Below are 15,035 nucleotides of genomic sequence, written 5' to 3'. Positions count from 1 at the left end.
CATCAGGTAATCCAGAAGTGAATTTACTATAAGAATATCTATTGTTTCATCTTGTCAGAATCACGATAATATTAAATGGAATTTCCAGTTAAACATAAATGACTAAGAGTCGTGAAGCTTCTATGAATTCAGACGTGCCAAAATCTAAAAATAAATTTTGGGATTACAAACACTGGAAAAGTATATTGAATCAGTCGAAAATGTCTAGAAAACGTCTGGGATATATAAAAATAATTGAGTATGAATTATAGTTCAAACATCAAACAGCAAATTTCATCAAAAACTCTTTTTTTTTCTTCGAAATGCTTCCTTTCGTAATTCGCAATATGAACCTCGAGTATATCCTGATTTAGCATCGGGGACTCCCCAACTACATATTCATCTCGTTATAAAAACTTAAAATGGCAGATGGTAGAAGTCAAAATGTTTCTTTTGACCTCGAGAATCTACTATTGAAATATATGAACAAGTCAAAGACTCACCCTGTAGTTACGAATAAATTCGATAGATTACTCAAAATTCCAATAAGTAAAATGAACATTAAATAAATATTACTATACGTTGACGAAATACGCGAACCACACTTTTCAATAAACCATACATTATCCCATCGGAAATTATTACAACTACTAAATTCAGCAAATTACCCAGTTACCCTCCTTCAACCTGCTGAAAGAGTAAACAGGAATAGCATTCCTCGAAAAATCGACTGATGTAAGAATGACCTGGATCCAATCCAAGGATGCCACGACCACCGTTTAACAAGAACTAATGAATAAAAGTTTCTACAAACAAAACAGTAGCAAATTTCCGAAAACCAAAACATCATCCACGTGTCAGAAGGGTCCGAATTTCCCGAAACGCTTTGGAGCACCTCCAGATTTCTGATAACATGAATGTTCCTCTAAAAATACGAGCTTAACACGACTCACCGCTCCAAAAATACCTGAGTGATGCTACATTTTGTCTCCTTTAAAAACAGTTACAGACCAATTCGCAGTCCAGTACGACAACGACCCGATTAACGACTGCTTCGAGCTCTTCGAGCACCCGGAGACAGCTGACGACCTCTTCATCCGACCTGAAGGCATCTAACATGAAAACAGACTTGGTGGAGCTGAACAACAACATGAACGACATGAGGAGTACTTTCCCATCCCTTGACACATACGACCTCAAGCAGAAGATCAAGAGCTCCTTGGAGAACCTGGTAGACGTAGATAATGACGTGGACATGTCTGGTCAGCCCTTGGTTACGTTTCCAGAAGATACGCCTGTACCCTCCGAGGTCAGTTCTCCGACTACTACCATGGATACAGTGAAATTCGAGCAGAAGACAATGAACAACTTCAAGAAAACAAAAGTGAGTAGAATGCTCAGTATTCTCCAACAATGAATACATTTTATCCTCACCTAACCTACCTGCACCTATGGTCTGACGAAATAATTCCTGTATACTACAAAGAAAATACCTAGTATTCATCAAAAAATTCTTTCAACCTTGTCTCCATAATCAAACTTCCCTTCAATTTGAAAGCTTCTTTGCCTTCTTTTAGCTCTACTAAAAATGACACTTAAGGAAGCTTTAAGCTCAAAACAGCTTCAACTTTGATGATGAAATGCTCCCAGAAGCATTTGGGTAACATTTGATGAATCATTCCTCGTCTTCGAGAATTTTTACTTTCAATTATACTCACAAAAATGATTGAAATGAAATCTAAGGTTCAAAACGATTTTTGATTCATGAAGAATCGACCTCTTACATTTTATGACTTTTACTGATGACTTTGATTGACATTTGTAACTCAAGTCTTTCCTGGAAGTTCAAGTTACAAGTTCAAACACGTGTAATCTTCAAGATAGTCGTATGGATAGTAAGACTCAACATGTATAAGAAAGAATTCTGCCAGTTCAACTCTTTAAACTCTTCCCACCTACAAACTTCACTTATCAGAGGAATCCTTCGCATATTTTCAACCTATTTTTAGAAACAACATCAGCACAAATGTTCAATGGTACGCTGACATCTTTTTTATCTTCTTCAGGTGATAACGGACGGCTATAGCGCCGAGAAAGAAAGTGCCAATTGTGCTGAAATGAAGAAGCTTCAAGCAGGTGATGTTTCTTACGAAGAAAACAGTGCAGCTGCAGCTACACGTGCCAGGCTGGAAGTGGACGGTGTTTCTGCGGAAAAAAGTTTGCTGACCTCTAAGGTAAAGCTTGTTCGAGCACTCTCATTATCTCCATGTGACATGATTCCATCGTCTTCCCTTCCTAAGTGTTTGCTTTCTGCTGGACGCATCAGATAACAACAGTTAGGTGATTACGTATCGCAAGGAAACCGTGAATTTGATGTGGCAATTCCAATGGAAAAAGCAATAACTCGTATCCTAGAACTTCTTTCACTCCTCATGTATTCTAGTAGATGGATTGATTGATTTTCTATCAAATTATTGTGTCTCAAGCCCATTATTGTCTTCATAACGCTTCATAATGCTCGATGGGCGAACGATTGAGACTACACACACAGAAATTGAAGTGGATATTCGAGAAGAAACTCACTTTTTGCACTAGAATTAATTTTCCATTTACCATCGAAGGAAAACCATCGAACATGAGTTGAACCACAAGTATCACTTGTGAGACGAAACACAAATGTAATGTATGTGCGAAGCATAAGTATCACTAATGTGACGATCGATAATAATCAGACAAAATTCACACCACTCACAGAACAGGGTGTTTTACACAAGTGTCATCTGTGTGTGAAGTATAGTGTCACCTAACAGCGAGGGCAAATGCCCGAGCCTCGTATGAGGCGAATCAGCTCGAGCAGGTTATTCTACCTAAATGGTGAATCTACCAGAAAAGGTAGATCTACGGACTTACTAGTTCAATATACTAATGGGGGTGGAAGAGCAAAGGCTGCAACCGTCGCACAAGATCGGCAACTGCAAGATCTCCTAAACCCTAAGCCATCACCCCGAAATTCTCAATAGGGAATAGGGGGTGACCTATACCTCAATTGAAAGAACACTTGATCACTTGACCCTCCACATGAATACTATGGTTTGCAAATTTTCATTAAGTCCTTGAAGTAGTTACAGGCGCTGACAATTTGAAAACTTGCCAGGCCAATTATGTCTCGACAAGGATGTTCTCAGAGAAAATGCCGGAACAGATCAATTTTTATTCGGAGGTGGACATGTTTCCAGCAGAATTGTAAGCCAAACTCTTCTCAATCTTACGTGTAGGGTTTATCACCCCTAAATTCTTAATTGGGAATAGAGGGTGAGCCATACCTCAATTGGAAGACAATAGTATTATGTAGAGGGACATATTGTCTTCCAATTGAGGTTTTGCTCACCCCCTATTCCCTATGAAGAATTTAGGGGTGATAGCCCCTACACCTATGTTTGAGGAGATTTCGGCTTACAATTTTGCTCAAAATATGTCCACCTCCCTGTTCCGGCATTTTCTCTGAAAACATCCTTGTCAAGACATAATTGGCCTGGCAAGTTTTCAAATTGTCACCTCCTGTAACTACTTCAAGGAATCAATAAAAATTTGCAAACCATAGTATGTAGAGGGACAAGTAATCTTTCAATTGAGGTAAATCTCACCCCCTATTCCCTATTAAGAATTTGGGGGTGATAGCTCCTACACCTAGGGTTGAGGAGATTTTGGCTTACAGTTCTGCTCATAATATGTCCCCCTCCGAATAAAAATTGACCTGTTCGGGCATTTTCTCTGAAAACATCCTTATCGCGACATAATTGGCCTGGCAAGTTTTTAAATTGTCACCCTATATTATTACATGCACGCAAATTATCCACTTCAATTTCTGAGCATTGAATAAGTTGACAGGTATTATCCTGCTATTAAATTGAGTCTTTCAGCAGACCTGGATAAGGGTGTTATCATTGGTTCGAATGAATACCAATATGAACGAAACATGCGTCCATGTGATAACACATTTTACAAAATTGTTGGCAAGTAAGATCGATAAATCTTGATGTCTACTAGCCATGGGTATTCCCATATCGCCGAGTGTATTTTTAACGTCAAACGCAAATAGAATAACTGCTTGCACCAATGCTAATCAAACGCATAAATTGACATATCTATTGTGACCGAATAAGGCAGCGAACACATTAGGCCAACCCGATTCTCCGACACTTTTACCGTCCTTGCATTTGCATTAGTAGCAATAATTCACGACATGTGCGAAATGCATCTATTTCGCAATAGCTAAAACCACAACTATGGGACGCACTATAACGGAGGACTTCTTCACGTGTTGCCCGTTTGTCGATCCCATAAATTCGTCGCATCTCTAGGTGGTTCGTTATCATTTTATTTACATTCATAATACGACACGCCTGGAAAGGAGTGCTCTTCATGCACATGACCTGGATAGAGTTAAGAGATGAGAATTTCACGAGAGTCGCGTACGGTCAAGGTTTATCGCCCTGTTATGTCGGATTATACATATTTCTGTCTGTCAAATTACCGCCCCCTTTTTTATGGGGGATCGTCCCTTTGTTTCGAAAGGCTACCAATTTTTTTGGTTTGCTCGTCAGGCATTTCTTTTCATTTTTCAAAAAATAACCATTGTTTTGAAGGGCTGTTTCCATTGACCTCAAGAATCTTCTGTTAAAATACACTGCGCAAAAAAATTAACGCACATTTTGAAAATCTCAATTTTAATGAAAGTTAACTCTACATTGACTTTATAACTTATTTTTTATGTTCTCTCGGGAAGGTTTTGAACGAAACAAGACACATTAAATGGAAGAAAAATTCAGGATTTCACCGAATCTTATGTGAAAGAAGAGAAATGAACAATTTTCAAAATACTGAAATGCTGATAAGTGATTTAATACTTGGTATTTCCACCCCTTGCGTTAATTACAGCTCGGCAACGACGGTTCATACTCAAAATGAGTGATCTCAGAATGTTCTGATCTAATCCTTACCAGATTTCTCCGAGTTGGATTCCTAAGTCATTAAGAATAGTTGGATGATTTTCTTAACTTCTCAGCCTTCTATTGAGGTTGTCCCAAACCTGCTCAATCGGATTGAGATCTGGACTTCTTGCTGGCCATTCCATTCGAGAGACTTCAACCTCTTCAAGGTACTCCTGAACGATGCGCGCACGATGGGGTCTGGCATTATCATCCATAAAATTGCACTGAGCATATCTTTCATGTGGACGTCTGTATACAAGGGAACGTCGACCACAATGGTAGAGGCAGAATCTAGACTCATCTGTGAAGAGAACTCTTTCCCAATCGGCCTCTTCCCAATGGATATGCTCTCTCGCGAAATCCAAACGCATCCTTCGATGGGCTGGGGTAAGAGCTAAGCCTCTTGCCGCGACACGAGGCCTTAAATCATATTCTCTGAGGCGATTTCTTATTGTCTGAGTGCTAATTTGCACCTCATGAGTTTGCTCAAGCTGAATTTGAAGAAGGCGAGCGATTGCAAACCGTTGTCTCAACGAAGAAACTCTCAAGTAACGTTCTTGAATGGCAGTTGTTACCCGTGGTCTACCCTGTCCTGGTCTTCGGAGATTCATACCTGTCTCCCTGAATTGCTGCAACATTCTGGACACACTTGTATGGGAAACTCCAAACCTTTCTGCAATTCTTGTGTATGTCCACCCTTCTTCTCGCAAAACTACCGCTTGGGCACATTCCCCTTGGGTCAAATTTCGTGTTTCGCGTTGCATAGCGATCGAGTGTAGAAAATCAAACGAAAGAAAAACTATTGATCACTAGAATTGATCGAGAACTACTGATTTTAGAATGGAGCCAATACATTCAAAATCTGATAATATCATCTTTTTTTATTCCTGCTGGGAAAAAAACATCTGTATTGAAGAAAACCGTTGAACGTGGATAACATATGCAGGCATAATTCTGATAAAAATAATTATCATTGAGAACCCCTTCAGTTGTAGAATAAATTTGAGATTTCCATAATGTGCGTTAATTTTTTTGCGCAGTGTATATGTACAAGTCAAAGACTCACCTTGTATATAATTTGTGAAAAGGCTTATTTTCCTGGAGTTAGGATCAACTAAATGGAGAACATTCCACCGAAAAAGAGCAGATGCTGACAATGGTTTCGGTCTCACTTGACCTCGTCAGAGCAACACAGCTCCTTCTCCGATGGAAAAACCATTGTCTTCGTCTGGGTTTCGTTTTGGGGGGAATTGAACCGGATCTCGTTTCATACTAAATGGCGCTCGAGTACTACTCCATAATACTCAGAAGGTACTACCAGTATTTAATTAGGTCCATCAATTCCAAGCGTTTTTCTATGGGAAAAGGAGCTACGTTACTCTGACGAGGTCGAATGAGACCTAAACCATGGTCAGCATCTACTCTTCTTCAGTGGAACGTTCTCCATTTAGTTGTCCTGTCGATAGCAAATTGGCTAGTATGATTAAGATAGTAACACTTGCTGATATTCATATTGGTGGGTGGTATGCATCTGAATGAATTCTTATTATTGTATTTATTGCCTTCCTGTTGAGGCGTAATCATTCCCTCATTATTATACTGAATAAATTTTCTGTAAGAGTTGCATGTTACGCTTGGTTGTTTTCATTTTGAAGGACTTGATCATTAATATGTTACCGCTACTATAGTTCTGTGTCTAGCTCTATGTAATCAAACAAGATCTTTCAACAACTTTCATAGTGTCATTTAGCTTCTACCATTGAGTATTAATAATTTTAGTTTAATATTTTATCATTATTATAATTTTTTTAGTTTAATACTCAATGCTTCTACATTCGTTATAAATTCTTTGAAACAGCCTTTTATTGTGATGACCGAAATATTTCTCAGTAGATAATCTCGTTAATTTCAGAAATGTGTTAAACCTCCTTTCCCTCAACCAGCCCCTCACAGCTACCCTTGTTAGTCTAAAGGGGGACTAACAAGTCCGGAAAATGATGAAAATGACCTCGTCCATTAATTCAATCGCGGGCAAATCTCAGATAAACCGTCAATTATCCCCTATAAAAAACCAATTTTACCAATCTGTCGACATCCCCTGGGACACATTCACAAACCCCAAATTTGTGAAATCGGCATCGAATTAACGGAAAATCGATAGAGTCGCGTGAGTACGTCTGGGGCAGGCGTTCTGAACGAAAATTGCGGCTCCTACAGTTGTTCACAGCGATGCGGAGCGTAACGAAACTATTTTCTCGTTCAGTTTTACCTTATCCACTTTCGAAATTGGGAAATTCGGGTGAAAAAGGGACGGTTCATTTCGATTCTGGTGGCCAAAGCTCGGCAGGATATTCGTGGGTTACCAATATTGTCAAGGTGAGCCATGACTGTCAAAATATGCACAATAAATTGTTGCTCATGGCATCCTCGGTTCAGGGGGTTGGCTTAACCATATAAACCATACTTTAAAGTTCATTCGATAACATATGCTATAGAAAAAATAGGAAAAACTATCCTAGGCATAGAAATTTATCAAGAAAAACGTCTAAAAAAAAATAAATTCTGCTGATTCGACTGGTTTCCAAGTTATATTATATGAAGACGATTTCTGAATATATTTTTTTATATCAACTTCTGGTTTTTCCTAAAACGCTGGACTTTGATCCATTAATTCTCAATTAGAGTATATGTATAAGTGCCTATAATGGCAGTTTCATATTTATTTCAGTTCAGCCAAAATAAAACTGAGGAAGTTAAATCAATATTCTGAAAATACAGGGTCAGGATTGACTCGTAGAAATCTTTTAACAGTAGATTCTTGAGGTCAAAAGAAACACTCTTTTTGCTCCACCATTTTTACCGAATCGGCTCGGTTTACGAGATACAGGCTGCTGAAAAACCATGAAAAATGTTATTTGCGCTATACCACTAACGGTTATATCGAATGAAATTAATTTCGGAATATACTTTTTCATTTATTTGATTAATCTTTTTCGAATACAAGAAATCACTCATTATGACCATTACGTACCATAAAAATATCAAAAATTCGAAGAACCTAACTCTTGAAACGAAGTTGTTTGGTATCTAATGAATATTTGAACGTTTCGTAAAATAAAAGTATTCCTCATATTTTCTCGTATAATGCGCCGTTTTCGAGTAATTTGATGTTCAAAAATTAAAAAATATCTGTGAAATTTGAAACATTGGGTACTTTGGCTGAATACAACTCTGAAAGATCCACAGATGTGTAGTGTCACAGATTTAGCTAGTTATTTTGAAGGTCATTTTTTTTCTCCAGGGGTGGCTCAACTGATTATGAAAGCTTAAAATGGCTAAATCTCTTTATCAGGATCGAATCAGAAAAAGTGGTGAAGGAAAAAAGTGTTTCTTTTGAGCTCAAGAACCTACTGTTGAAATATTTGTAAGACTCATCCTGCATATGTATCTATTTTGTAACATTTTTCATAAAGTATTCAATCGAACCTAGACTAGATAACATAGATTTAACTTTCGGATTTCGAGTTTCAATTTCCCCTGGGTTTTTTCAAATGAATCTGTTTGAAATAAAGTTGAAACCACCATTAAATTCATATATTCGAATTGGGCAAAACAAATTTTCTAAGTATATTGTGCAAGAAAAATTTTGCAGTTTGAGGAAAAACCCTTGAAATTTAAAAAGAAAGGTCAGAAGTTGTTTTTGTTCCATTCCATTTTGAAAACAATGGATCTTGAATTGATGTGGCCGATACAGTCTATAATTGATCAAAAAACTGAATCACATGACTTTCACACATCAGTTTCACTACCAATAACTCATATTAGTGAAAACCGTTTAATTCAGTTTTTAGTTTGATCTAATCTGCAAAAAATATTCTTAGGGCAGGGGTCCATTCACATTAAACAAACTGTACAAAATAAAAAACCATCGGCCTCAGAAAAAAACTGGAGATACTAAATTAATTTTCTGTTAGAGTTGATCACCATGCATTTTTCGCTTTCACAATATCACAACAGCTTCTTTAGGTGTCTTAAAGGAATACTTAGCTTTTGAAGACTTTGGTGGGAGTAAGAAATTCATTTTCAAAGATTGATTTTTTCAAAGACTTCGAGGAATATTTGAGTTTCAATTGTCAAATTATAATCCAAAAACGCCGTCCGTTGTAATGAAAATTCTGATAAATTAGATTCGAGAATGAAACCAGTTGTAAATTCATTCTAACGCTTCCGAATAGTGAATTCAGAAATAGCTCTGGTGTACATGATCATGCACGCCCACGTATCATTATGTGAATTTTCCAGAATCACTGCGGAAAATTCAAATTCCTTTTCGGCACCATAAAATGTTTAATCTTGTGATTCATCTGTGCAAACCGAAACAAACATCTAAAAACAACTAGCCGTTGACGCGATAGCTACTTGATATGGAATAGATGATGGATATTTACACTTCGCTCAGGAGTAGAGTAGACAAGTCGGTACGAAAAAATTTAAACTAGTTATGCCGGTCATTAGAATGAGTGATAATAATGATGAGCAGCGATATTAAGTTGTGTTAGTTCGTTTCCAACGGCATTATGTGGCAATGGTGTTTGTGAAGTGTAACAGAAAAAATCGCTCCTTGAGGAAATGTGAGGTGAGAGTCGAACAGAGGAAAACATTTCAGAATTGGATTTCAAGGTTCATTTATAAATAAGTTCGTTCAACATTTAAACGCCCATTAAATAGGTATTACTCCGTATTCGGCTAGTTTGTATTCCGCGAAAAAATGCTGTTTGCTAATTAACATCAACGAAATTTCGGATTTTTCATTTTCATTTCGAACGCGTTGATGCAAATGAAGTTTTGCATAAAAGAAACAGAAGTCGTATTTAAAAAATTTATACACATGTGATCCGCCATTTTGTGACCTGATCAGGTGGGTTTTGTTTTTCATGTTGCAATTCTAACTTTGTGTGACAGCAATTGATATCCATTGAGTACTGACTCAAATACACTTAGAGTTATGAAGGAAGGAATGAATAATCAATCATGATATAATTCAAAGCAACAACTGCTCATCAAAAAAGGGGGATTCTTTGCATGGAGACGCCATATTACGTCAAACAAGATGCGGATGTTGTTGAAATAGATTCACCAGCCTATTTATATCATCGGTATGAACGAGAATATACAACTGAAAAATCGCATTTATAACATGTAGCGTCAATCATTAACGTCACTTGCAATACACACAGGTCTCTCATGTACGCAAGGGTTGCTATCCTCACAAGAAAGCATGTCGCCTTGTATTTTTCAACATGCACTAAGATCAGGTCTTCAACATTATTTTTTCGGAAAAGAAATTGGAATTTTTCAGCTCTTGCAATTTGATTGACAAACAGAATAAAACAAATTTTCAGAGAAGAAAAATTGTCAAATAACATTGAAAGATCTGTACTTTAAGGAGCTAACTCACACAAGCATACATCAAAATATGTTATGCCAAAAAATGAGGGTAAACTTCTGAACATTGCAATATATTTTCGAAAACAATCATAAATTGAGTTTACTTGATTTGGGGAATACAATAACTTTTTACGATGAGACTTAGGATATCTGGATTGCTTTACTCATGAGAAACTACTAGAAGTGAATCCCAGTTTATGTAGGGCTTCAACCCTTCGTGTTATGACCCCAACCCCTCCTATATTTTGAATAGGAAAGATGGAGTAAGTGATACCTCATTTGAAAGGTCTGAGTTCAGCATATTTAATTTTTCTCATTCAACCCAGTCGTTTTCGAGATATTCAAATTTGAATTTTGTACAGGGTGGGCAAAATTCGTTGTCTACTGAGGGGATCTCGAGAACTATATCAGCTAAAAGAAAATGGATGACACATTCTCGAGCTCTTTTTTCATGACTTATCCAAATCTGAAAACAGAATCAGCCTATCATTTCTAGTTTTCGAGTTATAAACAAAAATTGAGATTTTGACGATTCCGAAAAGTTCTCATAACTTTTTTGTTTTTGAAGTTACAGATCTGCAACTTCAACCTTCTTAGGCACTTTCACACGTAGAATCTACAGACAAAGATTTTTTTCCAATTCAAAAAAACAAATTCAATAAAAGTTTGCATTTAAAAAATGAAAGTTCACCTAATGATTAGAAATGAAAAAATATTTTGGGCTCATCAGTGGATTCTACGTAAAAAAGTGCCTGTAGAAGGTTCAAGTTTCAGATTTGTAACTTCAAAGACAAAAAAGTTATGAGAACTTTACGAAATTGTCAAACTCAAAAACGAAGTATCGTAGGAGGCTGCGGTTTTCACCATTCTTTGTTACTCCGAAAAAGAGGTCGGAAATGTGTTTTCTTCTAGCTGCTATAGTTTTTGAGATCCTCTCAGTAGAATTTTGCCCACCCTGTACAGAATTGGTAATTTCGAAACATGCTGTGTGAATGAATAAAATGTTCACTTATTTATTATATGTTTTCGACGACAATATTTTACTGCCCTACGCCAATCTTTTACTGCCCTACGCCAGACATCCAAATATTATTGTTTGTTTATTTTATCAATAATAAAGGTAAAAATAGTTTATTCATTTACTTTATTTTCAAAAATAACCAGTGCGGAAACCGTAAAACAGGTTTATCATTGAATTTGCCGAATGAATTAGTGAAAATTCGATTGATTTACACATCATGCTTGAAGGGAAAACCAACATTGTTTAAAATACAAATGTGAATATCTCGATAACGAATTATATCGAAAAATATGCAAAACCCAAGTGAATAACAAAGCTACATATTTCTACGACCACTTATTCGATAAGAATTTAGATCAAATTGTTTCATTATAACTGTTAAATTCCATTCAGATCCTGAACCCGAAACAATCCCTCGTAACTCTTGAATCCATCACACTTATCCAAAGCACTTCACCATATGACTTTATCTCCAACGAACCGATTCGAATTCAATTAAAATCGCTCCTTCAATCGCAACACAAAGCAGCAGTTCAAACGTTGGATGGGGTCCAGAGATGATTCTCGATCTTTTTATAGTTGGCCGGCATCTATCACTGTTAAAAAACAGTCCGACCAACGTCACGGAAGAAAACACCGAACGAAAACTGCGAAAATTCTCAGTGCGAACGGAATTTGTGCTTTTGTGTAGTTTTTTCTCACCTACGAAATGACAGCGCCCTGGCCGGTCAGAAAGGTAGTTCTCAAGAGTATACGGTGCACAAACGATGGTTTCCAATTCGTGAAAACACTTCCCGAACCGACCAGATTGAAGGCGGACTTGAGTCTGAACGTAAATCGAATCAATATGTCTTCTTTGGTAGTAACTAACAAATCTTCTTCAGCAAACTTCAAGCTTTCTTTCTCGAAAACCGATATTTGCAAATCTCACAAGCCGTGGCAGCTGAATGAGATTTTAAAAGAAGCGATATTTCGTTCAGTGTTACATTTTTTTAGCGTCCGAGTGTCTGACTTGCTTTCAAAATATATTTCACAGAGGAAATAGCTCTCAATCGTGGCTTTCTACAGTTCTTCTTCGTGTAAGCTCCTTTTTTTTTGTATTCGAATAGCTTGAAGCTTTTTTTGGCTTTTGTTAGCCTAATTTACTATCATTCTTCATCTAGAAATATTTATCTACTTTTTAACCTTCACATATTAAAACATCATGAAAAATAGCACTGCCACCTAGCTGCTTTTTCAGAGTGCCCTGATCAAATATAATTGGATGCATGCGTGTGAAACCATACAGGGAACAGGAAAAACTATAGAATAAATCTTTTTTCATGCTCGCAGTACACGCTTTTTAAATATTGAAATTAATAAAAGTAATTATAAGCAGATCTAAATCGTCATCAAACATATTTCATGAGTCTCTTACTTATTTTCTGGTATTTATAAATTACAATGCGCCATGTAGTAAATTGAAATTGTTACAAGACATATGCCATTGTCTTCTTTCCAGTTCCGATCTTCTGTGGAATTGAGTTGGATCTCGTTACTACTAGATGGCGCTCGAGTACTTGATAATACTCAGAAGCGCCTACCAGTATTTAATCAGAGACCGTCAATTCTAAACGTTTTCCATCGAAAAGGGAGCTGCATTGCTCTGACGAGGTCAAATGAGACCGAAACAATACTCAGCATCTACTCTTCTTCGATGGGACGTTCTTTTGGAACGATTGCAACTGGCAAACTGCCTAATTCGATTCGGATTCAGCCACTTGTTGATATTCATATCAGCGGTTGATGTGCGACTGAATTAATTCTTATTATTATTGTTAACAAGAATCAAAAACCTGTGAAAAAGATGAACTTGTTACATATGACATATTCTCACGTGTAATGTTTTTAAAGGAGGCCAGATCTCTCATTGCCGGCGAAGTAAGCGCACAAGAAAGCAAGAACATGGCACACAGTAACATGAAAGTAACAACAGGACAGTTCAGCGCCGAACAAACAGCCCTATCCACTGCTCAACAGCGTCAAACCATAACAAACAGTGGGTTCTTCAACCAGGAGAAACACAGCTCAACTACTCACTCTGTTTACACTACAACCACAAAGGGAATAACCACTTCTTCCACTATGCAAACGAAACAGGTAAGGAAAAATGAAGGTTACAATTAGAAGAATGTTTATGTTACATTCCACTTTTACAGATTCAACTTGGAGGTACTATAGAGGAGGACAAACTTCTAAACATGTCTTTGGACGACCTGGAGACTCTGACTACCGACTCCAACCAACAAGACGTTGAACTTGCCATAAAAAAATATTCTCAATATTTGGACCAGTCTATTAAATGCCTCCAGAGAGTAGGGGAGGGTGTAAAGGCCCCTATGATACTGAACAAAGTTTACGATGTTATGCAAAAAGCATGGGCAGTACCTACGCACGGCCACGAGCTTGGCTACACGCTATGCAATACTTTACGCAGCTGTGGGGGTCTAGATCTGCTCATTTCCTACTGTACCAAACCAGACATAGACTTGAAATACCATACAGCAAGATTACTAGAACAGTGTTTAACGACGGAAAACAGAGCTTACGTGGTTCAAAACGGTTTGGAGAAAGTTGTGAATGTGGCTTGCGCTTGTACTAACAGTAGGAACACAAACTCGGTAGAACACTCGAGAGTTGGCACCGGCATCTTGGAACATTTATTCAAGCACAGCGAAGAAACCTGTAGCGACGTAGTACGACTAGGTGGTTTAGATGCTCTACTGTTCGAATGTAGAAAGAGTGATATTGAAATTTTGAGGCATTGCGCTGGAGCCCTCGCAAACCTCAGTTTATACGGTGGCACTGAAAACCAGGAGAAGATGATAAAACGAAAAGTACCGATGTGGTTGTTCCCTCTAGCGTTCCATGCGGACGATAACATAAAATACTACGCCTGCTTAGCTATCTCGGTACTGGTAGCCAACGCAGAAATCGAAGCCGACGTGCTCAGATCTGGTACTCTGGGACTGGTAGAACCCTTCGTGACCTCTCACAACCCTTCGGATTTTGCCAAATCTAATCTAGCACACGCGCACGGCCAGAATAAGACCTGGCTGCAACATTTGGTACCTGTCCTGAACTCAAAACGTGAGGAGGCTAGGAATTTGGCCGCTTTCCACTTCTGCATGGAAGCCGGGATAAAGAAAGAACAAGGAAAAACGAATATATTCGGAGAAATAGGAGCGATAGAATCTTTGAAGATGGTAGCTAGTTGCCCTAACGCAGTAGCCTCAAAATATGCGGCCCAAGCATTAAGACTTATCGGCGAAGTGGTACCACACAAGCTCAGTCAACAGGTACCCCTTTGGTCGTTCGAAGATGTTGCGGAATGGGTGAAGCAGATTGGTTTCGAAGAAGATGCAACCAAGTTTTTCGAATGTAAAGTTGACGGCGACTTGTTATTGCAGCTGACAGAAGACAATCTAATAAACGACATAGAATTAACCAACGGAATAAAGAGAAAAAGGTGAGTAATTATCACATGATGAAACAACTGGATCAGTTATTTATGAAGGAACAAACTTCAGTGCTCTGTCCTATAATCTATCAATATT

The 15,035-nt window shown here is 37.7% G+C and overlaps 1 protein-coding gene across 7 annotated transcripts in view; it reads left to right on the top strand.

The window, feature by feature from the left end:
* Nucleotides 1–15,035, top strand: part of LOC123314588 (NAD(+) hydrolase sarm1) — a 78,434-nt gene that overhangs the window by 58,461 nt on the left and 4,938 nt on the right. For all 7 annotated transcript variants that reach the window (XM_044899954.1, XM_044899955.1, XM_044899951.1 and 4 more), the window contains exons 3-6: nt 983–1,363; nt 2,046–2,213; nt 13,333–13,578; nt 13,638–14,947. In XM_044899954.1, coding sequence (XP_044755889.1) covers nt 983–1,363; nt 2,046–2,213; nt 13,333–13,578; nt 13,638–14,947 — 2,105 coding nt within the window. The remainder of the gene's footprint in view (nt 1–982; nt 1,364–2,045; nt 2,214–13,332; nt 13,579–13,637; nt 14,948–15,035) is intronic.

This window comes from Coccinella septempunctata, chromosome 5 (genome assembly GCF_907165205.1).
Source record: "Coccinella septempunctata chromosome 5, icCocSept1.1, whole genome shotgun sequence".
In the NCBI taxonomy this organism is placed as follows: domain Eukaryota; kingdom Metazoa; phylum Arthropoda; class Insecta; order Coleoptera; family Coccinellidae; genus Coccinella; species Coccinella septempunctata.
This window is presented reverse-complemented; position numbering and strand designations above follow the sequence as displayed.